At 39.3% G+C, this 27,506-nt stretch overlaps 1 protein-coding gene across 1 annotated transcript; it reads right to left on the bottom strand.

Annotated features, from left to right (window-relative positions):
* Positions 1-193: 193 nt before the first annotated feature.
* Positions 194-27,506, bottom strand: LOC134532480 (sialin-like). Its single transcript, XM_063368901.1, has 5 exons — positions 27,240-27,506; positions 9,557-9,731; positions 7,355-7,488; positions 886-1,009; positions 194-376 (listed from the first exon to the last, which is right to left on the bottom strand). Exons 1-5 carry the CDS (start codon positions 27,498-27,500, stop codon positions 216-218), a joined length of 855 nt encoding a protein of 284 aa, XP_063224971.1. The 5' UTR covers positions 27,501-27,506; the 3' UTR covers positions 194-215.

Genomic DNA, 27,506 nt, shown 5'->3' with positions numbered 1-27,506 from the left:
CCTCAGTGCTGCCTCTGCTATTGGCTCACCACTCACCTGGGTGACTCTGGGCCAATGAGAAACACCCAACCCAAAGCTTTATAGAATCACCGGCTGCTACGTTGGGACGTCTCACAAGACAGCAGCCAATGAGTGGGTGGTGGCTTTTGACCGAGTGTACGTGGAACTGTGGAGTTCATCCTGGAGGTCGTTGAACCTGCGAATTGTTCCGGTCCCTAAATACAGAGAGAGAGGTGGATGCTCGCCTGGGTGATGCCGAGGCCCCTGATCAGCAGCCAATCAGCGCCGCGCCCGGCCGCCGGTACCACCAGCACCACCGCCATGTAGGGCACCGCCGCCAGCGCACCGGCCCGGCCCAGGTCGAAGCACAGCACGTCTGCGCACACGGGGGCGTTCTTGTCGCCGCTAGCTGCACGGGCAGCCTTCTAACAGGCGAGAGAGCCAAGCGCCCGATCGTGCATCTTCGGGGTTTCTTTTTTTTTTTTTTGTTCATTGTAAATAAATAAGGTGGTGTTGATAAAAGGATACTAATGGTCAATTAGGTTAGGTTAGCTACATTATAAATACTTTAAAACATTGTGGACGGTTGATTTGGTTAGGATAGCTACATTAAAGATACTGTGGAAATCATGTAAACGGTTTCCTAGCCCTGGATAGCTGCACATTAAAAAGTTATTTGCTAAGCAACCATAAAATGATTTTACAGTATTTTTAATGTAGCTATACTTACCTAATATAACCAACCTTGCACGATGTTTTAAAGTATTTATAATGTTTGGCTCTCTCGTCTGTGGAAAGAAGGCTTGCCAACGTGAGTGTTCGGGTCTGTGCAATACAGAATGTACATGATAGGCTTCCCGGCGGAGGGGGAGGGGGACGGGGCACCTCGCATGTAGGTGGGCAGCTGGGCCGCCAGCGTGTAGTAGTTCCAGCTGCCCACGAAGATGGCTGCCACCCCCGCCCACACTGGCGCCGACGTGGCTATGGAGCACCACGGGTAGGCCACCACCTGCAACAACCACACTCCCGCGATCACACTCACGCTTGTGGCCTTTTCCCGCAGTCCAACTCTAACGAAATTAAAATTATACGTGGATTCACACACTTGTTGCATGATTAGCTGCTGAAGTTCAATTTTTTTTTTACGTGATAACGTCTTATAAATCGATGAACGCTGGCTGCACGCACGAAAAAGTGTCACGTTCCGCCTGAGCCGAGCGTGCAAGAACCGGTCAACCACCGTGAGAGAAAATATTCCATAATATCAAACAGGTTAAGGCGGGCGTTTTGAAAGCAGAAATTTTAAAAAAATTGGATTTATTTGTCCAATTTCGTCATTTCAAAGTAAAAATTTATTGACAATGATTTTATTTCAGTTTATTTCTGTAACTAATTGTTCGTGATTATATTTAAACAAATTATTTAAATTAAATTTGCAAAAACTGTGAATAATAATTTAAAATTAAAAAATATGCAATTTTTCATCAATGTTTTCTTATGACGTTATCACGTCAAATTATCGTCCGTGAACCGACTTTACAGTCAAACTTCTTTTTATTGTTTTTGGGGCGGTGATGGGTTGAATGAGTAGGTGAAACCGGAGCAGATATATTCCGACCTTGCGGCCGGCATTTCTCAACGTTCCCCTCCCAATATGCGCCCTTGCAGTGTAGTGTCGGAGTATCTTCCTGTTTTGTTTTAAAACATACCAGAATAAATAAATAAAATTAATTAATTAATTTTTTTAAATTTCGAAAATATTGGATATATATAATTTAGAAATAGTATAATGGACTATGTTAACATCGCCATGTGGAAATATATAGTCCTAAGGAAAACTATCATGGAGGATATGGGAAACATAAAAATAAAAGGCCCATGAGACATCATTTATAGGTCTACATACACACACGCACACACTCCACACACACACGCACACACACACACGCACACGCACACACACACACACACACACACCTATACAAGTCATATAATCCCAGACAGACTGGTATGTTGTAAATGGCATATCTCCATGCTTTCTTAAAATATTTTCTTTTCCGCGATAAAAACAATTACATTTACGTACCGTATATTTTTTACATCTATAGTTTTACCCTATTTTCCCCAAGTCTTGCAAATACCCTCTTTATTTCATTTTCTCCCCCCGTGTCACGTCATAGTACAGTCTTCGCCTCTTTGTTGCAGTAACTGCCCGCTAATCACTTTACAGACTTATTTAAGGCGGAACTCGTATTCAAGCCGTTACTTATTGACGTCATCGAGCGTGCACGAATATTGCTTTTCAAACACACCCTGGAAACACAACAAATTCATAGATTATTTAAATATGCTCGTAACGCAATCTCCGTTTACCAAGACCTACGGGGTCAACTTCCGGTAGGTATGCACGTCTGGTTTCGTTGCCCATTCACCGCTCTTCCCCCTCCTCCTCCCACGTCACCCTATTGGTTTAGGTTTCCCACGTGGCGAGGCTGTCTTTTGAATGACTACCGGTTCCCCCCCCCCCCTCCTCATCAGTGTGTCCTTGCCAGCAGCGCTATAGTCCGTGCACGCGCAGTTTGCAGTGTGTGCTAAATACTGTCTGCTCTAGCATCGTGAAGTTAGACTTCTTTAGGCCAGTTATGAAGAAAAAAATTACGAGAGTGAATTTTTACCATGCGCGCGCAGCATGCAACAATTCAAATTCAAATTTGTATATATTATTTTAATAAATTAAATAATTAATCTTTATACGCATGTTTATATTAATATTCAATACGGAGTGTTAATTTTTTAAAAAAAATTTGATTGAATTTGTATGTACTTTACCAACCGTATATATAATATCACTTCAGTCATTTTATTATTATTATTTTATTTTTATTTATTAGGTATTTCCATGCACAATAAAAGTTAGTTTTGACGTGACAACGTCTAATAAATCGATGAACGCCGGCTGCACGCACGAAAAAGTGTCCCGTTACGCTCATTGTACGCTTGCGCCGCATCTATCTCTCTTCCACTCGACTGTTTATATAGTGAAGTGAAAAGTTAATGTGGTTTTCATTGCTTATTACAACAAAAATTTAGGCAATAAAGGTTAATTATTCTTGCATTTTAAAAATCTGATTACTAGTCCAGTAGAAATTATTGAAGTCCGTGCGTTTTTAAAGGGGGACCTTTTTTTTATTATTACAATCCATTTTTGGTATGCCAAAGAGGAATTTAAGCATGGGAGCCATTTTTGAAATTTTGGCATTTGACCGCCATTTTGAAAAAAACAAAAACCAGTGTCTTTTACATGATAATTCTTGGTATTTCACCAAACTAACCTTTTTTTAGGTCGGGGCTTTTTTTAATAATTCCATTCCATTCATTACATTATATAATGTAGTTAGCATGGTAAACATTTGTTTAATTTTAGCATTTACTTGCTATTAATGTAAAAAAAGAAACCAGTATATACTATATGACAGTTCATATACTGGTTACCAATGTCACCTTTCAAGTGATACAGACAAGTGGGAAACATATAATGTCAAATCTTATTCACAGCCACCAGGTAAGGAAGTTGTCAAAGATGTGTTGAATTGGTGCCAACGAGTTGCCAAACACAAAAAAATGCCTCTTATTCAACTTGTTGGTGACCAAGCAATATATAAATATATTGAAGAATGTCTATACGAGGATGAGGATAGGTGGTCTCTCGTAAAGGGTGTGTTAGGTGGATTTCACACAGAATTGTCATACCTTATTGCTGTAGGAAAAAGATATTCTGGAAGTGGTATCGAAGAATTAGCTGTTGCTGCAGGTGTTGTAGCTGTAGGAAGTTTAAGTCAAGCATTATCGGGGAAACATTACAACAGGGCACTGTGTCTGCACAAATTGATAGCAGAAGCTTTAATACATATGCTTACACAAAGTTACATTGAAAATCACCCAGATATATTTGAAGGCTTAGAAAAGGTGGTGGATATTTCAACAGAAAAAGAATTTGATGAATTTGTTGCATCACACTCATTTAATGAATTCGTGCAATTGATGTTTCAAAACATCTTTGAGAGTAACTCAGATATGGCAAAATTTTGGCTTTCTTATATTATTGATGTGGAAGTCTGTTTTCAGCACTACCATTGTCTATGTAGTGGAGTAAATTTTGATGACTACTTAAATAGTTGTTGTAGAATGCTTCCTCTACTAGCATCATATGGAAACATAAATTACCTTCGCTTCCTCTCTCTCTATTATTGGCGAATGTCCAACTTGGCAGATAATGAGAAGAAACATATGGCTTCAATATACTCATTTTCATTGACTGGCAAGAGTTACAGCAAATTGCCTCCTGACCAGGTCATTGAAATGACTATGAACAAACAATCCAAGAACCGCAGAAGTGGTGGCTGGGTTGGATTTTCCAAGAATCTCTCCGTGATTGCTATTAAAATTTTAAGAAGGCCTGCTGTGTTGTACTTAAGAGAGCAATTGCAAGAAGCCATAGATATGAAGAAGCCTCTTTACAGCCACCCATAATTGGGTCCATCGAGGATGAAGAAAGACTTGCGAGTGATTCACGAAGTGAAACTTGCTCTAGAGGAATGGGATGCGAACCCATGGGACCTAAGTCGGCCAACTCTACGCTCACTTTGCACTGGACAGCCAGCACCAGAACACATAGGGAAAAGTTTGGACACAGCTCATGATGAGCGAAATGCCTTGGCAGAAGCAATATTGAACCGACTATCTTCAGAAACTACATCACTCCACAACTCGATTACAAAGAGGAAAAGCCAAACATTTGCGACGAAGACTGTCTCCACTGCAAAGAGCAGGCAAACACTGAGGACATTGGTAGATCATGCTGCAACAAAGCAAGTTGTCGATTTGTTAACAAGTGGAGAAACTGCGACCATGACACTACTTGATATCATGCAGTATAGAATAACAACTGTGTGTTTATCATTGTTTACAGCTAATGGTATTTTCCATAAACCAGTTAAGTCAAAATTCATGACATTACTAGATCTTCACCCTGTGATGGCACCACTGCTTTACCATGCTATCGTAGATCTCGGAATGGCCTGGAACAAGATACCATCTTGCAAGACTTGGAGTCTTTATGCCTACAACCTCTACAACTTCATACTAAGTCGCCATCCTGAAGCAGTAGCATTTAACATAGTCAATGATATTTACAACGAAGAAACATTGATTGACAGTACTAAATATCTTGAGCAAAAACGTCGTATGCAATCGTATGGGTTCGTGCCGAACATTTACCGCATTGCTGACAAGCAAATTGCTACAGGAAGTGCATGGCGTTCATTTCTCTCAAAGCCTGCAAATAAACTAAGACTTCAACACTTCCTTCTCAATGAGTGGCAATCCTATAAGCACAATACTAACTGGTATTACACGAAAGATCTTCTCTGCTATGATCTCACATCCAACGAATGTGATCCCCGATTCGAAGCACCACTGCCATGTGAAGCAGATATCAGGGCGTTCTTCCAAGCAGCACAATTAGATGATCCTCATCCAATTGTACTTGATTTCTAAGACACAGACGTATGGGTTATTGCTTCATACATCAGTCACATAACCGAGCAGGATATGTACATGTATAAAATGAAATCGGGAAGTTCTGCAGAATTCTACATCTGTCGCTCATTGTTCTCTAAAAAAGAAAAGCATGTGCTGCTCTTGGTCTCTACACATTTACCGGTTGTGACACGGTAGAAGGTTTCTTTGGCTGTGGCAAAGTGACAGCAATGAAACGCATTCTCCAATCAAACAATCTGACATACCTACAGACAGTACTACAACTAGGAGTCGGCAAAGAACTATCCCATGAAATGTTCATTCAACTGGAGTTGTTAACGATTAGGATTATCTACAATGACTCTGTGAGTCAACGATTGCGTGAAGCACGAGAACGAAAATGGAGGCAGTTACGACATTATGATTCTGCCAGGTTGCCTCCAGACGAGGACTCATTTAGACAACACTGTCTCCGAAGTCATTTGCAAGCTTATGAATACAAGAATGCGAGACTTCTAAAGCAGTTGCCCCCTACTAACATCGGGTGGGAAAGGCACAAAGATGGATTGCGACCTGTCACACACACCATACCCGCACTTCCATTTGTAACCCAATTGCCTCAATCCAATGAAACCCTTTCATAGGAGTGTGGTAATGAATTAGAAGATGAAAAGGAGCAAGTCAGTGGAATTCTGTATGACTCATCAGTGTAAACCAGCGATACAGATGAAGAGTATAGTGATTCAGTAGAAGATCAGTGAGATGATTTTCATGTACAGTGAACATTAACTATGTGTGCTGTTACATTCAAGACGTTTCCATATGTAAAAAAAAGTCCTGTTAAAAATGCACGGGCTGTGGTGTATTAACCTGAAAAGCTCATATAGCATACACAAGTTTCTGTTTTTCAAAATGGCGGCCAAATGCCAAAATTACAAATGTGACTCCCATGCTAAATTTCATTCTCTAAATGTTAATAATGAAATTCAATCGAAATATAAATGTCCTGTTTAAAAATGCACAGGCTGTGGTGTATTAACCTGAAAAGCTCATATAGCATACACTAGTTTCTGTTTTTCAAAATGGCGGCCAAATGCCAAAATTACAAAGGTGACTCCCACGCTAAATTTCATCCTTGGCATTCCGAAAATGATTTCCAATCATAAAAAAAAGGTCCCCTAGAAAAACGCACGGACCTTTGTATATCGACCGGACTATACTAGTATAATTGCAAGTATTTATTCTTTTATTGTTAAAATAAAAATGATTCAATTTTATTCATAAAAGTATGCAATCATTTCTTCAATGTTTTATGAAGTTGTCACGTTAAACTATCGTCCGTAAACCGACTTTACAGACAACTTTTTTTTTTTCACTACGCCAACATAACATAACATAACATCAGTTCCGGTGCAAGGTAAATTGGCGCCCTAGGCGAAAAACCTTAATGCCCCCCCCCCCCCCCCGGGCCGGACACCCCAAAAAAAATTTTACTTGCCTCAAAATACATCATGTAAGCCTAAGAATTTGTCAACAATCAAATGTAAACAGGCTCGTATTTTTTTTTTACTTTTTTACTTATTACAAATCATAAACAGGTCACCGTGGACTTTAAATAATTACATTCCAAACTGTTAAAAAAATCCATTTTCATCTAGTTTCAATAATCGTTAGACATATGATATGAGCTGTTATGTGTCGTGCTGCGCCGCCCCCAGCTACTTGGCGCCCTGGGCGGTTGCCTAGTTCGCCTATATGGACGCGCCGGCCCTGTACAACATGCATGCTAGGGTGTGGAGGCAGCAGTGGGGCAGACCTGGGGCGCGCCCCTGGAGTGGCCGAGGGACTCGGTGATGTAGGCCAGCTCCTCCGGGGAGATGCCCCCGCAGAGCCCGGGCCTGCTGCGCGCGCACAGCCACCACAGCACGGACCACAGCAGCCCCAGCGAGCCTGCAGGGCACACGTGCCACCACAGCGATCAGCGCGCTACTGAGGTCAAACTCCTTGCTGGTTATATTATTAGCTATCGTATAGGAAACATTATTCTCATTGGCTGAGGTCGCAATAAAAAAAAATGGGTGGGCGTACTTAGGTACGCGTGTGAGAAGTTATACTTCTTTGGCATCATTAAAAAATAGTTTTTAATTGCATGCAAATAATTCTCCATGGTAGCGTTATTCTCCATTGTAGCGTTAAACGTTTAACGCAACCTTGTTGGAAGTCGCATTAGATATGCGAGCACTAAATGATGTTACTGCGCAAGTTTGCGAATTGGCAAGTACGCAAGTGTAAGTGTGCAGGTATGCGAGTGTGCACATATGCAAGTGTGCAAGTGCGCAAGTGTGCATTTACTAGCTGAAGTGCCCGTACTTCGCTATGGCAGTCCGTATGCATGACACACTCGTAAACATCACTGCAAATGCCACTAACGCACCTCCCATAGAAAAATAAAATAAAACAATGTAATAGAGAAATTTCACCAAGAATTATAAAAATTCTTATTTAAGGTATGGTTTTCTCGAAATCTCTCTTATTGAACTTTCTCGTGTTTCGAAGGTCAAGAGAAAAATTTTTCATCGAGTTCGGAATAAAACTTAAGATTTGAATCAGAAACAAACAAACAAGCAAACGAATTGAAACTTTTGTTTATAAATATTTAACTAGATTTGAAGCTTTATTGAATGTTTCTGTATGTTCATTTCTAATCTTTTCTTTTCTACCAACTCGTGTTATTTATTTATTTGAAAAATAGCTTCGTTAATGAATATCGCCAAATTTTAATTTTTGATTTCATAAAATAATTCAATGAAACCTATATCCTGTAGTTTGTGCTGTAGAATTTGGGTTTGCCATTTTGGGGCAAACCTCGCATTGGTTGTTATTGGGGCGCCTCCGGAAACAGTCTGCATCACGGGAGCAGCGGGACCCTGTCCTGGCCTGCTCAAGGAACCACCCACATCACGTGCCTGGAGTGGTTCAGGGAAACAGAAGTGAGCACGGATGTCCTGGATTTCGTATCCGCATGCAGGACCGACACACCCAGATTCGCTGCCAATTCACGGCAGTGATTTTTATTTTTTTTTACTTCGGTGGCTAAATCTAAAAGGGAAGTATTAAAGGTTTTGTTTGTAAAATACGCAAGAACCCAAGAACACAAAACGCAGAATGTTCAGCAACCGTATTTTAGAATACCGGTTTATAAACTACGCGAGGCATATTAACCCAATTCATGTTTTGTTGAACTACCCCAAATTTCTTGCGTTTTTTCTTGCATTTCCAGCGGCCATATTTGAAGAGAAGTGTTTCGAAATCTGTTAAAGATGCAAACGTTTTGTGCATAGAAGCCCACGGTGTTCTTTTTATTACATTCGTTTCGTTTTCAGTCGTTAAACTTTCACAAAGTTAAAGAAAATAACACTTTTCAATTAGATTATTGGCAGTTTTTGTTTTCATGATAATGTTACGAGGACACTGGCGAAGAGACTGGCCAGTCAGGCCTGCAGGTAGTGCTCGTCCCTACATTACCGCTACACGCCTGATCCGATTAGCAGCGGTGGCTCTCTGCCTCTCTCGGTTCTTCCTGCAGCTCCGTCTGCGTAAAGTGGCGTAACTATAAAGGCATTGTCCTCGCCACTTCTAGTGTTAAGTCGGAGATACTGATGACACTTCGAAGGGCTACGAGATCTTTCTACAGCGGGGCTGATTGGTGTATGAACGAGGAGATTGACCTGCGAGGGTGAGTGACCCCGTGGCATCGAGGACCGGAGCGTCCGGGACGGTGTTGTATGAGCGGCGGACGACCGCGTTGGAAACAGTATACAGTGTTGCCAGGTTTTAAAACTAATTCATCCCATCTATTACTTCACAAACCGTGTGGTCAGTGCTGGGACAGAGGTGCGCGGTGAGAGACGAGCAGTAGAGCCGAGCCCTGGTGGGGGGAGTGGATGGTGGACTAGTTACATTCCTGCAGTCTAGTGGTCCTCCATGCCGGGTGAGTGAGGGTGTGGTGGTTGCTTACCCGACAGGTAGAAGACCCAGGGCCAGCCGAAGCGCGCTGCCACATAGCCGGAGGGCAGCAGGGCCGCCACCATGCCGGCGCCATAGCCCGCCACGGCGAAGGACACCAGTCGCCCGCGCTCCAGCGGCGGCGCCCACAGCGGCCACAGCGCGTCCAGCGAGGGGTGCGCCACTCCCTGCGCACGGCACAACCACTCCGGCGGTGCTCGGGTCCTCAGTCCGAGCTGTCTTCCCCTCACACGATCAGCCTTGTGGCTGCTTGTATCTTTTCATCGAGGAAAATGGAAGAAACTTTAGATGTTGCAACTGCAGTAGCTCTTTTATTTTTTTAAGAAAGGTAAAAATAGAACTGATCCAAAGGGTACAAAAAAAAGAATGTCTGCCAAGACAATAAGCTAATGGACTGTTTGTTTGGACTGACAGTTGGGACTGGCGGGGTGCTGATCCCACACACGGCAGTTCGGACTGCGGGTCTTTAGCGCAGTAGGATTTGATGGAAAGCCATCAGTTCGTCAGTCCACCAGTTCCAACTGATCTGTCCACACACGACAGTTCCGACTCTTCATTTTTTACTGACAGTTCAAACTAATCATGTGTGGAGGCCTTAAGAGTGTATGTTCCGCCTAGGCCATTATTTTATATGTACTTTCCCCATGGTTAAACCTGCCGACTTTTTGAATGGCCTGACTTTCAAGTAGTATAGGAATGGGGCTTCTGGGACATGGCTTCTGGCTGTGGTGCTTGGTGCCGAGCCACATCTCTGACGTCACGTCTATCTGTGACGTCACGGCGGCCATCTTGGACTCAAAATTCCTCAAAATTCCTCAAAATTGACTCAAAATTCCTCAAAATTGACTCAAAATGACTCAAAATTTCCCGTTTTAAGAAAAAAATTCCCGTTTTCGAGGGAAAAATTCCCGTTTCGATGGAAAATTAGGATTTCGAAAAACCACAAATGTCTTTTGCCTTAGAAAGAACACAAATTCCTAAAACTGGCTTAAGCATCCTTAACTCAAGCCAGCGTTAAGCCATTTATAGGATTATGACGTCACCGTTGCAATTTTCGTTACGTCCGCCATCTTGAAAATCCACAATTTTTATGTTAGAAAATCGGGAAAAATTTTAAAAATCATTAAAAAATTATTTAATCAAATTAAAAAAATATTAAAAACCACTGTTGCAGTTATCGTTACGGTTGCCATCTTGGATTATATAAATGTTACATATTTCGTTACACCCGCCATCTTGGTTGAGTACCATGTCATTCTTACACTTTACGTTACGACCACCATATTGGATCCTATTAATGTTGCAATTATCGTTATGGTCGCCATCTTTAAATTTGGACGCCATCTTGGAAATCCGTAGTTTTTATGTTAGAAAATCGGGAAAAATTCCAAAATTCATCAAAAAATTAATGTATTTAAATTCTGTATGATTATATCGATGTACGTCCTTGGTTAGATTCCCGACGAGAGTAAACGGTCGATCCTTCCTCCATGAAAGCTACCTAGACTGATCTACCACCACCAGTACCAAGGTTTATATCATCAACTGGTATGACATCATGTCCACCATCTTGTCTTCATCCGCTGGAGTCCACCATCTTGTTTTCGTCTGCTAGAGTGTGCCGATACCATGTAGTATAATTATCTGGTCACCATACTTTTGTCCTCAACTGTTGACATTGATCATTGACCTTGGCCTTTGACCTTGACCTTGAAATTTGACCTTGACCTTGAAATTTGACCTTGACCTTGAAATTTGACCTTGACCTTGAAATTTGACCTTGACCTTGAAATTTGACCTTGACCTTGAAATTTGACCTTGACCTTGAAATTTGACTTTGTCCTTGAAATTTGACTTTGTCCTTGTCGACCATCATGGATCCGACATTTTATGTTCAGTACATGCTACCAGGAGCTACCACCTGCCAGAGTACTCCATCTTGTGTGTGTACTTGTATTATGGAGTACATTTCCATCTGGTTAATTTTATTCTAACCCGCTACAGTGCAGTAATCATTTATTACCGAGGTGCCCCCGCCATCTTGAAATTCGACCGCCATCTTGAAATCATGTAATAATGTAGCTAGAAAAGCGGGAAAAAATCCAAAATTCATTAAATAAATCACTCATTATCTTACATATTGATTCGATCCGCTCCCGTCCTTGGTTCGATACCCGATCGATGCAATAATGTTTAATTTTATGAAAAAATAATAATTTCAATATACCATGTTCATCATTCTTAAAGAGACTTTAAAACCTCTACTAACATCATCCTATCAGACATCAAGACCACCATATTGGAAATTCATAATTGTAATGTTAGAGATTCGTGAAAAAGTTCAAAATTCATTAAATAAATTTGTAATCTATATACTGATTGATTAAATCGACTAAGGTCCTTGGTTCGATCCCTGGCCGATACAAATCAACTTTAATTTTAAAAAAGTACCAGAAAAGTGTAAGGTTCGAGAAATAAAACACCTCAAAGTCTTTTACAAACATAATATTTATTACACAATTTCTATCCTACTACAGAATCACTTGCGAAAGCCAGCAATCTTATAAACATTTAGCCCTGCATAGACGTGCATCGACTACTTCTTAGCTCCAAATGGCTACAAATGCTTCAAAAGGCTCCAAATGCTCCAACAGCTCCAAAAAAAGGCTCCAAATGCTCCAATAACCACCAAATGCTTAACACAGCTCCAAATGGCTCCAAATGCTCCAAACGCCCTCCAAATGCTTGACAGCCTCCAAATGCTTGACTGCTCCAAACGGTTCCAAATGCTCCAAATGTCTCCAAATTGCTTCAAATGCTCCAAACGGCTCCAAATTGCTCCAAATGTTCCAAACGGCTCCAAATGCTCCAAATGCTCCAAACGGCTCCAAAAGCTCCAAATGTCTCCAAATGCACCAAACGGCTCCAAATGTCTTCAAAAGGCTCCAAATGCTCCAAACGGCTCCAAATTGCTCCAAATGCTCCAAACGGCTCCAAATGCTCCAAATTGCTCCAAATGCTCCAAACGGCTCCAAATGCTCCAAACGGCTCCAAATGTCTCCAAATGTCTCCAAAAGGCTCCAAATGCTCCAAACGGCTCCAAATGCTCCAAATGTCTCCAAAAGGCTCCAAATGCTTCAAAAGGCTCCAATTGCTCCAAACGGCCTCCAAATGCTCCAAATGGATCCAAATGCTCCAAATGGCTCAAAATGCTCCAAATGGCTCCAACAGCTACAAAAGGCTCCAAATGCTTCATAAGGCTCCAATTGTTCCAAGAGCTCCATCTTCAATTGATTCCAACTGATTCCAATTACTTTTCTTATCGAACTTGGCATGGTTACTAACATGTCTTTATTAGTATACATTTTGACTGGCAGTGGTAACGTATTTTGCACCTTTAAGTTATAAGTTTTATTTAGAAATCAGATTTCGATAAATGGTAGATACCATTTGGAAAGAAAATATATTAATTTATCTTCAAGTTTATACACATTTAATTTAAGCCATTATTGTATGTAGCCAGCTTCCCTCAGTTCTTTGAGTATGAAGGATATTTCTTTAATGTTCGAATAGTTTCCTGCACAAAGCGATCCATGTAGTAGTCGTAGCCTGTCAACCAATATGTTAGGATCTTCCCATGAGGTATAATCAAACTCTTCTGCTGCGTTCATCATCCTTGCATGTTTATAATAAATATTATTATCTCTGGTGTCTACCGTTTTAACACCAACCTCAAGGTCACTTTCGTCATCGTGACAGTGATTATCACAAGCTTGATCAGGATAATTTATTTTATTACGACGTTTCCATCGTTTTGGTCTCAAACCACCATCACAGTCTTCGCTCTTGCATGCTTTTGGTGCTTCAGCACAGTACTCAATCATGTCAGCCTTAGATGTGTCAGCACAGTCTTCGTTCACGCCAGCTTCTGATGTGTCACCACAGTCTTCAATCATGTCAGCACCACAAACTTGATCAGGATAATTTATTTTATTACGTCGTTTCCATCGTTTTGGTCTCAGACCGCCATCACAGTCTTCGATCTTGCCTGCTTTAGGTGCTTCAGTACAGTACTCAATCATGTCAGCCTTAGATGTGTCAGCACAGTCTTCGTTCACGCCAGCTTCTAATGTGTCACCACAGTCTTCAATCATGTCAGCACCACAAACTTGATCAGGATAATTTATTTTATTACGTCGTTTCCGTCGTTTTGGTCTCAGACCGCCATCACAGTCTTCGATCTTACCTGCTTTAGGTGCTTCAGTACAGTACTCAATCATGTCAGCCTCAGATGTGTCACCACAATCTTCAATCATGCACGCTTCAGATGATTCATCATAGTCTTCGACCTTGTAAGCTTCAGATGGTTCTCCATCTTTCTCATTTTCATGGAGACGACTAGATATTGGAGTAAATATATTTTCATTTCTAATGTGGTTACAACTTCCTTCGTTTGTTTTAGATTTTAAATTATTATCTTGATCTAGATCAGTAATTTTAGCATTAGCTTTTTCGCCTTCGTTCCTCTTCCGCGATGTTGTAGCCCAGTCTTCGTTATCTTTATTCATCTTAATTGTACAGGTCTTGTAATGTCTATCCAAGTAATATCTTCTACCAAAGGATTTCTGACACTGACTGCAATGAAATGGTTTTTGACAAGGACCCAAATTACACTCGCTTCTCTCATGTCGTTTAGCATTCTTTCTCAAGGTAAACACCTTGCTACAGTATCTACAGTGATGACGTTTCGATACAGCGTCAGATCCTAAATCGGAATTCATATTAGTTACCGAGACTAATGCCAGATGCAAACTAAGAGTTTTAAATTAGATATATTACTTAAATAGAATTTTTTAATTATTTCATCAGCGAGAATTAATTTATCTCATTCAAAGGTACTTTTTGCAAGTAGTTCTGCTTTTCAACAACAGATGTCGCCACATGTTACTTGCAGGTAAATAATATTTAGTTCTTTTATGCGGGATGCGGGATGCTCACTAACGATCGAAATAGAACGATGGCTTCGCTAGACTCCAAGGAGAAGGAAGTTCGTCCATCCTGTTAGTGCTTCTTAGATTTCTCAGAAATTATTTGACTGAGTAATGATAATTTTTTATTTTTAATTTCCGCCTGATAAAAATATTACAAGTAATGATTGAGTAGCAGAAGTTCACTAATTATATGCAACCTTGAATAAAAATGACATGCTTCATTAAGTAAAAAAATCCTTCATGCAGAGATAAATTCCTCATCAGTAACCAGAAGCACTCGGAGAAAACCATCAGATGTATAGTCAGGAATAATCAGAAGCACCCAGTGAAAACCATCAAAATATTGTCAAGAATAATCAGGAGCACACGGAGAAATCCACCATAATACTGTCAAGAATAAACGGGAGCACACGGAGAAAACCGCCATAATATTGACAAGAATAATCGGAAGCACACGGAGAAAACCGCCACAAGTTTTCTTTGATATCATAAATTTTCAGGAAAAAATAATAAAAAATAAAAATAAATTAATAAAAAATTTAAAAAAATAAAATAAAAAATACATAAACAGATTCTGCTAGCTTGTGAACTTCTCATTGTTGAGCAAAGATATAGTTCTAGTACAAGCCGGAATTTTATGTATTTTTTATTATATTTTTTTAAATCTTTTATTAATTTATTTTTATTTTTTATTATTTTTTCCTGAAATTTTATGATATCAAAGAAAACTTGTGGCGGTTTTCTCCGTGTGCTTCCGATTATTCTTGTCAATATTATGGCGGTTTTCTCCGTGTGCTCCCGTTTATTCTTGACAGTATTATGGTGGATTTCTCCGTGTGCTCCTGATTATTCTTGACAATATTTTGATGGTTTTCACTGGGTGCTTCTGATTATTCCTGACTATACATCTGATGGTTTTCTCCGAGTGCTTCTGGTTACTGATGAGGAATTTATCTCTGCATGAAGGATTTTTTTACTTAATGAAGCATGTCATTTTTTATTCAAGGTTGCATATAATTAGTGAACTTCTGCTACTCAATCATTACTTGTAATATTTTTATCAGGCGGAAATTAAAAATAAAAAATTATCATTACTCAGTCAAATAATTTCTGAGAAATCTAAGAAGCACTAACAGGATGGACGAACTTCCTTCTCCTTGGAGTCTAGCGAAGCCATCGTTCTATTTCGATCGTTAGTGAGCATCCCGCATCCCGCATAAAAGAACTAAATATTATTTACCTGCAAGTAACATGTGGCGACATCTGTTGTTGAAAAGCAGAACTACTTGCAAAAAGTACCTTTGAATGAGATAAATTAATTCTCGCTGATGAAATAATTAAAAAATTCTATTTAAGTAATATATCTAATTTAAAACTCTTAGTTTGCATCTGGCATTAGTCTCGGTAACTAATATGAATTCCGATTTAGGATCTGACGCTGTATCGAAACGTCATCACTGTAGATACTGTAGCAAGGTGTTTACCTTGAGAAAGAATGCTAAACGACATGAGAGAAGCGAGTGTAATTTGGGTCCTTGTCAAAAACCATTTCATTGCAGTCAGTGTCAGAAATCCTTTGGTAGAAGATATTACTTGGATAGACATTACAAGACCTGTACAATTAAGATGAATAAAGATAACGAAGACTGGGCTACAACATCGCGGAAGAGGAACGAAGGCGAAAAAGCTAATGCTAAAATTACTGATCTAGATCAAGATAATAATTTAAAATCTAAAACAAACGAAGGAAGTTGTAACCACATTAGAAATGAAAATATATTTACTCCAATATCTAGTCGTCTCCATGAAAATGAGAAAGATGGAGAACCATCTGAAGCTTACAAGGTCGAAGACTATGATGAATCATCTGAAGCGTGCATGATTGAAGATTGTGGTGACACATCTGAGGCTGACATGATTGAGTACTGTACTGAAGCACCTAAAGCAGGTAAGATCGAAGACTGTGATGGCGGTCTGAGACCAAAACGACGGAAACGACGTAATAAAATAAATTATCCTGATCAAGTTTGTGGTGCTGACATGATTGAAGACTGTGGTGAGACATTAGAAGCTGGCGTGAACGAAGACTGTGCTGACACATCTAAGGCTGACATGATTGAGTACTGTACTGAAGCACCTAAAGCAGGCAAGATCGAAGACTGTGATGGCGGTCTGAGACCAAAACGATGGAAACGACGTAATAAAATAAATTATCCTGATCAAGTTTGTGGTGCTGACATGATTGAAGACTGTGGTGACACATCAGAAGCTGGCGTGAACGAAGACTGTGCTGACACATCTAAGGCTGACATGATTGAGTACTGTGCTGAAGCACCAAAAGCATGCAAGAGCGAAGACTGTGATGGTGGTTTGAGACCAAAACGATGGAAACGTCGTAATAAAATAAATTATCCTGATCAAGCTTGTGATAATCACTGTCACGATGACGAAAGTGACCTTGAGGTTGGTGTTAAAACGGTAGACACCAGAGATAATAATATTTATTATAAACATGCAAGGATGATGAACGCAGCAGAAGAGTTTGATTATACCTCATGGGAAGATCCTAACATATTGGTTGACAGGCTACGACTACTACATGGATCGCTTTGTGCAGGAAACTATTCGAACATTAAAGAAATATCCTTCATACTCAAAGAACCGAGGGAAGCTGGCTACATACAATAATGGCTTAAATTAAATGTGTATAAACTTGAAGATAAATTAATATATTTTCTTTCCAAATGGTATCTACCATTTATCGAAATCTGATTTCTAAATAAAACTTATAACTTAAAGGTGCAAAATACGTTACCACTGCCAGTCAAAATGTATACTAATAAAGACATGTTAGTAACCATGCCAAGTTCGATAAGAAAAGTAATTGGAATCAGTTGGAATCAATTGAAGATGGAGCTCTTGGAACAATTGGAGCCTTTTGAAGCATTTGGAGCCTTTTGTAGCTGTTGGAGCCATTTGGAGCATTTGGAGCCATTTGGAGCATTTGGATCCATTTGGAGCATTTGGAGGCCGTTTGGAGCAATTGGAGCCTTTTGAAGCATTTGGAGCCTTTTGGAGACATTTGGAGCATTTGGAGCATTTGGAGCCGTTTGGAGCATTTGGAGCCTTTTGGAGACATTTGGAGCCGTTTGGAGCATTTGGAGCCGTTTGGAGCATTTGGAGCAATTTGGAGCATTTGGAGCCGTTTGGAGCATTTGGAGCAATTTGGAGCCGTTTGGAGCATTTGGAGCCTTTTGAAGACATTTGGAGCATTTGGAGCCGTTTGGTGCATTTGGAGACATTTGGAGCTTTTGGAGCCGTTTGGAGCATTTGGAGCTGTTTGGAACATTTGGAGCATTTGGAGCATTTGGAGCCGTTTGGAACATTTGGAGCAATTTGGAGCATTTGGAGCCGTTTGGAGCATTTGAAGCAATTTGGAGACATTTGGAGCATTTGGAGCCGTTTGGAGCAGTCAAGCATTTGGAGGCTGTCAAGCATTTGGAGGCCGTTTGGAGCATTTGGAGCCATTTGGAGCTGTGTTAAGCATTTGGTGGTTATTGGAGCATTTGGAGCCTTTTTTTGGAGCTGTTGGAGCATTTGGAGCCTTTTGAAGCATTTGTAGCCATTTGGAGCTAAGAAGTAGTCGATGCACGTCTATGCAGGGCTAAATTTTTATAAGATTGCTGGCTTTCGCAAGTGATTCTGTAGTAGGATAGAAATTGTGTAATAAATATTATGTTTGTAAAAGACTTTGAGGTGTTTTATTTCTCGAACCTTACACTTTTCTGGTACTTTTTTAAAATTAAAGTTGATTTGTATCGGCCAGGGATCGAACCAAGGACCTTAGTCGATTTAATCAATCAGTATATAGATTACAAATTTATTTAATGAATTTTGAATATTTTCACGAATCTCTAACATTACAATTATGAATTTCCAATATGGTGGTCTTGATGTCTAATAGGATGATGTTAGTAGAGGTTTTAAAGTCTCTTTAAGAATGATGAACATGGTATATTGAAATTATTATTTTTTCATAAAATTAAACATTATTGCATCGATCGGGTATCGAACCAAGGACGGGAGCGGATCGAATCAATATGTAAGATAATGAGTGATTTATTTAATGAATTATGGATTTTTTCCCGCTTTTCTAGCTACATTATTACATGATTTCAAGATGGCGGTCGAATTTCAAGATGGCGGTCGAATTTCAAGATGGCGGGGGCACCTCGGTAATAAATGATTACTGCACTGTAGCGGGTTAGAATAAAATTAACCAGATGGAAATGTACTCCATAATACAAGTACACACACAAGATGGAGTACTCTGGCAGGTGGTAGCTCCTGGTAGCATGTACTGAACATAAAATGTCGGATCCATGATGGTCGACAAGGACAAAGTCAAATTTCAAGGACAAAGTCAAATTTCAAGGTCAAGGTCAAATTTCAAGGTCAAGGTCAAATTTCAAGGTCAAGGTCAAATTTCAAGGTCAAGGTCAAATTTCAAGGTCAAGGTCAAATTTCAAGGTCAAGGTCAAAGGCCAAGGTCAATGATCAATGTCAACAGTTGAGGACAAAAGTATGGTGACCAGATAATTATACTACATGGTATCTGCACACTCTAGCAGACGAAAACAAGATGGTGGACTCCAGCGGATGAAGACAAGATGGTGGACATGATGTCATACCAGTTGATGATATAAACCTTGGTACTGGTGGTGGTAGATCAGTCTAGGTAGCTTTCATGGAGGAAGGATCGACCGTTTACTCTCGTCGGGAATCTAACCAAGGACGTACATCGATATAATCATACAGAATTTAAATACATTAATTTTTTGATGAATTTTGGAATTTTTCCCGATTTTCTAACATAAAAACTACGGATTTCCAAGATGGCGTCCAAATTTAAAGATGGCGACCATAACGATAATTGCAACATTAATAGGATCCAATATGGTGGTCGTAACGTAAAGTGTAAGAATGACATGGTACTCAACCAAGATGGCGGGTGTAACGAAATATGTAACATTTATATAATCCAAGATGGCAACCGTAACGATAACTGCAACAGTGGTTTTTAATATTTTTTTAATTTGATTAAATAATTTTTTAATGATTTTTAAAAATTTTCCCGATTTTCTAACATAAAAATTGTGGATTTTCAAGATGGCGGACGTAACGAAAATTGCAACGGTGACGTCATAATCCTATAAATGGCTTAACGCTGGCTTGAGTTAAGGATGCTTAAGCCAGTTTTAGGAATTTGTGTTCTTTCTAAGGCAAAAGACATTTGTGGTTTTTCGAAATCCTAATTTTCCATCAAAACGGGAATTTTTCCCTCGAAAACGGGAATTTTTTTCTTAAAACGGGAAATTTTGAGTCATTTTGAGTCAATTTTGAGGAATTTTGAGTCAATTTTGAGTAATTTTGAGGAATTTTGAGTCCAAGATGGCCGCCGTGACGTCACAGATAGACGTGACGTCAGAGATGTGGCTCGGCACCAAGCACCACAGCCAGAAGCCATGTCCCAGAAGCCCCATTCCTATACTACTCTTTCACGAAATGAAAAATATATACATATGCTTCCTTTTTGCATAATTAGCTTTCCAAGTGGCATTTTTAATGTTTTTGTGCAGTATGGATAAGAATAATGAAATGGAATATATAACTGGAAATTTTTATGTTTAAAGTAAATTTTTACTGACTGCTGTGTGATATGGTCTAATTTCTTTCAGAAAACTAAATATTTAATTTTAATTGGCCTTTTAAATCAGAATTTTTATGATTTTAAATGTTTCTGAAATAAATTGTAAACCATATCACGTGCATTGCCTTTAAACCCAAATGTTTCAGTTATTTATTCAATTTAGTTCTCATTATCCATACTGCACAAAAATGTGAAAAATTCAACTTTGCCAGCTAATAGTACAAAAAGTATGCACTATATATATATATATATATATATATATATATATATATATATTTCATTTTGTTTCAGTTCGGCCACACAAAAAGTCTACCAGTTTAAAGTGTTAAACTAAAAAATAAAATGATGTGTCATCAGTCACCTAACGTGTGGTTTTAAACCTCTACCATTGGTCCAGTATGTAGTTAATTTCATTACATTTCAAGTATTGTGCAACAGACACTGAGGCCGGTCACATCTGGTCCCAAATCCCTACTGCAAGTAATACTCTATTTTCCGAGGTTTACATACACAAGGTAAACTTGCTTGCCCAGATGGGGCCTAACCTGCATATTAGAAAAACATAAAAAGGAAAATAACCTAAATGTTGAACATTTTTGAAGGTGGCAGAACATCAACAAGACAAGTAAATTAAATTCAATAATAGTTTTATTCTGATTAATCATATGATCTCTGGACAAAATTCTCAGACAGAAAATTTTACTCCATAACCACAGTCATATAAATATATCTTAATATAAATGAATAAATAAATAGATATATATCTCCTTGATTCAGGTACAAGAAAAATGTTCCAAAATTGCTTTATCTCATTTTATAATACTAGATATTTACTTTATTACATAACCTTCCTGAGGATATGCGATTATTCAAAACAAATATACTGAAAACTAACATTTTGTACTTAGCAAATAATGTTAATTTCAGGTCTTGGAGAGCTAAGAAAAACTATCTGAAAGAAATATGGCCGCCAAAAGTTCAAGGCACTGGATATGGCAATTAGCCTACGAGCACCTAGATTCAAACACTAAAAGGGCCGGTTGCACCATTGAAGATCGCTGGTCGATCCGAGATCATACGAGGTAATGAACCAGGATAGTCACACAAACGGATTGCACCATTCGAGTTCACCTTCTAACAGAGGATTGAGGTGAACCTCTGTTTGAACCACCGAAATTGATGGTTCAGAGCAGTTGGATCCGAGATCTTGTGTATTTTTCGTTGGTTTGTTGTGTTTTGTAGTCGTGTTTGCATAGATACTGGTTTGTTTACAATTGATATTTTGATAGGTTACAATAGTTTACAGGAAATTTAGGCCGATATGTTTTTAGGTATGCCCGAAGTACGGTAATTGTCATCATAATGTTATTTAAAATATAATGCCAATTCTTGCCAAGCTTCTTCCTTCTGCTTACAAAACACGCCATCAGTTTCCTTATACTCTAAAATATCCTGTCTTTCTTGCACCAAATCGACAAGGATGATTTTTTTCTTTTTCAGAGAAAAAAACTTTTTTTAGATACTGAAATTTTCTTTTCCATCGTCATGTGTACTCGCGTGTAACCCAGTCAACTAGAGCTGTAGCAAACCGTATGTATTCGGTACTGAGTAACGGGTGCGCCATCTAGTAACAAGTACGTAACGAAACCTTACACACGGCGGCATCTCGTTACTCGCATTTTTCGTATGTTTTACGCATCCGCGCGCATATTCGACGAATTTACGTTACAAAGAACGATGTTTGTTTATTAAGTAAAGTATAATTTGGGAATTCGTGGTCCAAGTTTTTTACTATTTATAAGAAAGTATTTTTTACAAATTAGAAATATGTATGTTTTTGTTTTTTTTATTATCGCATATTTTCACGGGTTTTTTTATCTTAAAAGAGATAATATAATAAAACCTCTCTAATCAGATTTAATTGTTTCTTGGTTAACAAAAACTGTTAATTATCAAATATTGTTAATTGTTTATATTCTATTTATTATTATTTACGCGACGTCATACTGTACGCGTACGCAATACGACTCGATTCGTTGCTGCAACATAACATAGCTTGTTATGCGGTATCAGAAGTAAAGAGTAACGTAACGATACGATAGTAACGAGTACTAATTGTTATAGTAACGAATACATACGGGTACGCTTTTTTTCGTTACTTTTACACCTCTACAGTCAACTCGCAACCTGCCACAAGTTTGTAATCAGTAAACAAATAGGCTTGTATGTAAATATCAGTATATCACGATGCCAACATTTACAGCAAGAACTTCAAACATGCTAAAGAAAATTCTCTGTGACTAGACGGAATTCAGTAGCCAATAGAAAACTTGCTTTCATTTTACAATCGATCTTTACCAACCTAAACTTAGATCGTGAGATCGAATGTCTGAACTCGTAAGTTCACTTTGGTGCAACACATATGCACTGGATCTTAGATTCGACTTGAGATCACACTGAAACAAAGATCTTACGATCTCGGATCCGAACAGTTATTGGTGCAACCGGCCCTCTGACTCAACAAGGTGCATCGTACAAACAAATTTTTAAAAGAGTCACATAATCCAGTGTGCTGTTACATGACTATCGATTCCGCGCACAGAAAGTGACTTATTATTATTTAAAATAACATTTTAATTATATTTAGTGTTATTGGTTTATTTATCCGTTACGCACGCTCTATAGTTATATTTTGGCGTATCTACGTGCGCTACACTCTATGACGTAGCACGAACTGACATTTGAGCAACAATAGGCTAGACCCGTCTTCGGCACAATTGACTTTAACTGCATAAGAAACTTTTTCCACGTAATTTATATAACAGTGTGTTCATTGTTGAAAATTATTATTTTAATTTTAACGTATTTTGGTATCTTCAGACGTTTTGTTGAAAGTCGGTAATTATTTTAATGTGTAAATTTCCGTTAACTGTTATATTGTTCCGGCCAATAGGAGGCCAAGTTACAAAAGTTAATAGTTTTTAGAACTTCTTAATGAAAGGGAGTTATGTAATTGTGGCGGCGGTATTGAAATCGCCAGGGGATTAATCCCTTTGATAGTCATCAATCTTCGAGCTAAAATAGGTTATCCGAGTGTAAGAATATTTTAAATCGACGTAATAATAATTATATGTGTTACTGGAAGGGCATATCTGGAAAGATATGTAATTAGGAGTGCATATATGGCGTGAGTAAAAACTGATCCCAATTCCCGTCGTAAGAGATAATCTCCTAAGCTAATGTTCTTTTATTGTATATACGAATGAAAACATTGTGAATATTGAGAACTAATTAACGTAATTCAAAGACAAACATTATAATTTAATTAATCGTTACATATACACGTCACAGTCTATACCCAGTGGTAAAATGAGAACGGAATCTCTTATCATTTCTCTACCGACCCAATGTACTAAATACTGATACACAGTACAGAGTAATATTTTTCTTTGTTTGTTTACGTTTTTCACCGCCTCAACTGCGTGTGCGGTATTTGTTTATTTGTATGTTGGTACTATAGGCCGGTATTTATTTTCGTGCGTTGCCGGGACAACTACCAAAATAAACAGTCGACGCGGCTAGGACGCCCAGAGACAACAATTAACATTTTTAAAAATTACAATTTGATTGGCTATTAATTAAGTAACGCTAATTTTCTGAATTGTGTTTGGCCGAGGCGAGAAAAGAACGAAAAAAGTGTGTTAAAGCCTAGTGACGATGGCGTCACGAGACGCAAATGTGTGCGACGAAATTTGGTGATTTCGTCAGTTTTATTGCTTGCTACGTCTCGTGGAACTGTGTGTGAAGAAGATTGAATAATAATACGTCTGGAAATAATCATTTTCATTCGTGAATTAAATTATTCACGAATATTTGGTCAGACGTTACTAATGCTTCTGTTCAGGTGTGGCTACATCATAACTTTGAAGTGACTCTATACTGTTTATTTAGTTTATTAAAGACGTGTGTTGCTGCTAAAAACGTCTTGCATTTGGAAAATTATTAATAAACTAATTGTGTTTCAATTTACAAAACTTCATAATTTCTTTTACACAACTACCAAGTTCAGTAGTTCAGATAGGTGGAATTTCAAACTCTACCGATTGAGTGAGCTGGCTAAAAATACCCTGAGATTTATAATTTAATTTTGTTTGGCAAAAATTACGCATCTAAAAACTTTTGATAAAGTGTGTGCGGTAAATCTGTATTGTACGGATTAGCGCCAAAAAAAATCGTACAAATATGAAATAACTTTCAGTATATGCTCTTTTACGTCCTCTTTTCAAAACCGCCTGCGGAGATTAAAAATTCCAATTACTTTTGGAGATATCGCCGTTCTTATTTTGAAATACAAGCCCTATGTAATCATTCAACAGACGCCATTTTATATTTTGCCGTGTGTGCGTGAATGCCTAACTAACAGAAATTTTCCATTAGGTAAGGTTAGTTACATGATAAATACTTCAAAATAAACGGAAATTAAAAATAATATCAATTAATTTTACTTGTATAGTTTTAAGTATTTATAATGTAACTGGCCTGACCTAACAAAACGGGACAAAGGTAGATTAGGTCAGGTCAGCTACAGTATAAATACTTTGAAACTGAACGGACATTAAAAATAATAAAAATTAATTTTAATGGTTGTTTAGTTTTAAAGTATTTATAATGTAGCTGACCTGACCTAACAAACCGGGAAAAAGGATGAACAGTAGGAACTCACGTAATTTTCATTTTACGTGATGTAGTCGTTCAACTACGTCGCGGAAAAAAAAAAATAATACTTGTAAACAAGCAACAATTGTGAACGCGGGAAGCCTACGATTCACTCATCTTTCTGGACATACCCGAATACTCACGTTGGCAAGCGTTCTTTCAACAGACGAGAGGCGAACGCCCGATCGTGCATCTTCGGTTTTTTTTTGTTTATTGTAAATAAATATGCAACTCATGAAAACTAATGGTCAATTAGGTTATGTTAGCTACATTATAAATACTTCAAAACATTGTGGATGGTTGATTTGGTTAGGATAGCTACATTAAAAATACTGTGAAATCATGTAAACGGTTTCCTAGCGCTGGATAGCTACATATTAAAAAGTTATTTGCTAAGCAACCATAAAATGATTTTACAGTTTTTTTAATGTAGCTATACTTACCTAATATAACCAACCATCCACAGTGTTTTAAAGTATTTTTAATTACTTCTAGCTAATTTTAAGAAAAGAAGGCTTGCCAACGTGAGTATTCGGGTATGTCCAGAAAGATGTGTGAATCGTAGGCTTCCCTCTGAACGCCGCATCAGTGCACAACATGAAAATTAAAAAATTCCATATCTCCTAAAGTATTTGGAATTTCTGATCTCCGCCGGGTTTAATGAAAAGAGGAAGTTAAAGAGCACAGAATAAAGGTATTTTCGGATTTTTAAAATTTTTTTAAAAAAAAATCGCCAAAAAATTAATATTAAAAAATTCGATATCTCCAAAAGTAATTGGAATTTTTTATCTCCGCAGGCGGTTCTGAAAAGAGGACGTAAGATAGCATATAATGAAAGTTATTTCATATTTGTACGATTTTTTTTGGCGCTAATCCGTACAATACAGATTTACCGTGTGTGCAACTTACTGGCAACATGGAAGTTAATAATGTATATTTATTTTAAATATTATTGGAGTAGTTATGAAAACTTATTAATTAATAAAATAATATTTCATTTATGCTTGTTTGGAGAAAGCTATGATTTTCATTGTAGCTAGTATAACTTACTCAAGTCGAAATATCAGAGCACAATTTTGTTTGTTATTTTAAGGTTATGTTTACAGTACAGAAAGTAAGAAAAGGTTAATACCTTTACAAAAAGTGTCCTAACTGTGGGGCGAATACCTTTACACCAACCATAAAGCTAAGCCGTGGTACTTTTTCCTGGATTAAATATTCGTAATAATAAACTATAATTTTTATCAATTCTTCTACGATCTATGAGAGTGAGAACAACGGACACTATAAACTAAATTATATGAACTCTTGTTAGAGACACATGTGTGCAACATATTTCCTGTTGTGTGTAGCAGGGACGTGTGTGAGGCATGGTGTGTAGCAGGGGCGTGTGTGAGACATGGAGTGTAGCAGGGACGTGTGTGAGACATGGAGTGTAGCAGGGACGTGTGTGAGACATGGAGTGTAGCAGGGACATGTGTGAGGCATGGAGTGTAGCAGGGACGTGTGTGAGGCATGGAGTGTAGCAGGGACGTGTGTGAGACATGGTGTGTAGCAGGGACGTGTGTGAGACATGGAGTGTAGCAGGGACGTGTGTGAGACATGGAGTGTAGCAGGGGCGTGTGTGAGACATGGAGTGTAGCAGGGACGTGTGTGAGACATGGAGTGTAGCAGGGACGTGTGTGAGACATGGAGTGTAGCAGGGACATGTGTGAGGCATGGAGTGTAGCAGGGACGTGTGTGAGGCATGGAGTGTAGCAGGGACATGTGTGAGGCATGGTGTGTAGCAGGGATGTGTGTGAGACATGGAGTGTAGCAGGGACGTGTGTGAGGCATGGTGTGCCGCAGGGATGTGTGTGAAGTATGGTGTGTAGCAGGGAGGTGTGTGAGACATGGAGTGTAGCAGGGACGTGTGTGAGGCATGGAGTGTAGCAGGGACGTGTGTGAGGCATGGAGTGTAGCAGGGATGTATGTGAGGCATGGTGTGTAGCAGGGACGTGTGTGAGGCATGGAGTGTAGCAGGGACGTGTGTGTGACATGGAGTGTAGCAGGGACGTGTGTGAGGCATGGTGTGCCGCAGGGATGTGTGTGTGTGAGACATGGAGTGTAGCAGGGACGTGTGTGAGACATGGAGTGTAGCAGGGACGTGTGTGAGACATGGAGTGTTGCAGGGACGTGTGTGAGACATGGAGTGTAGCAGGGACGTGTGTAGGCATGGTGTGCCGCAGGGACGCGAGTGGGTCGGACGTGGACAGTACCGCCGCGAGTCCCTCCAGGGCGCGGGTGGCGAGCAGGGGCCGCACCCCGGCGCGGGCCACGCTGGGGGTCATCAGCGAGAGAAGGGAGGCGCCGCCGATGGCGAGGCCGAACAGCTTGGAGCCGCCCACCCGGCCGGCCAACCACCCGCCGGGCGCCTGGCTCGCCGTGAAGCCGTAGAAGAAGGCGCTGTGCACCAGCCCCTGCGTCCTCGAGTCCCACTCGAAGTCCCGCTGCTGCCCGCCACAGAGCGCCACGTACATCTCTCA

This window comes from Bacillus rossius, chromosome 6, assembly GCF_032445375.1.
Source record: "Bacillus rossius redtenbacheri isolate Brsri chromosome 6, Brsri_v3, whole genome shotgun sequence".
NCBI lineage: Eukaryota > Metazoa > Arthropoda > Insecta > Phasmatodea > Bacillidae > Bacillus > Bacillus rossius.
The sequence above is the reverse complement of the archived record's forward strand: the minus strand, read 5'-3'. Positions and strand labels throughout refer to the sequence as shown.

What these genes read in the sequence shown, in the direction of transcription:
- LOC134532480 (XM_063368901.1), bottom strand. Translation starts at nt 27,500, where the DNA reads ATGTACGTGGCGCTCTGTGGCGGGCAGCAGCGGGACTTCGAGTGGGAC. An exon ending in CTGGGTCTTCTACCTGTCGG is followed by an intron (nt 7,489 to 9,556) that starts GTAAGCAACCAC and finishes TGTGCCCTGCAG; the next exon opens with GCTCGCTGGGGCTGCTGTGG. An exon ending in GCTGCCCACCTACATGCGAG is followed by an intron (nt 377 to 885) that starts GTGCCCCGTCCC and finishes CCGTGTGCGCAG; the next exon opens with ACGTGCTGTGCTTCGACCTG.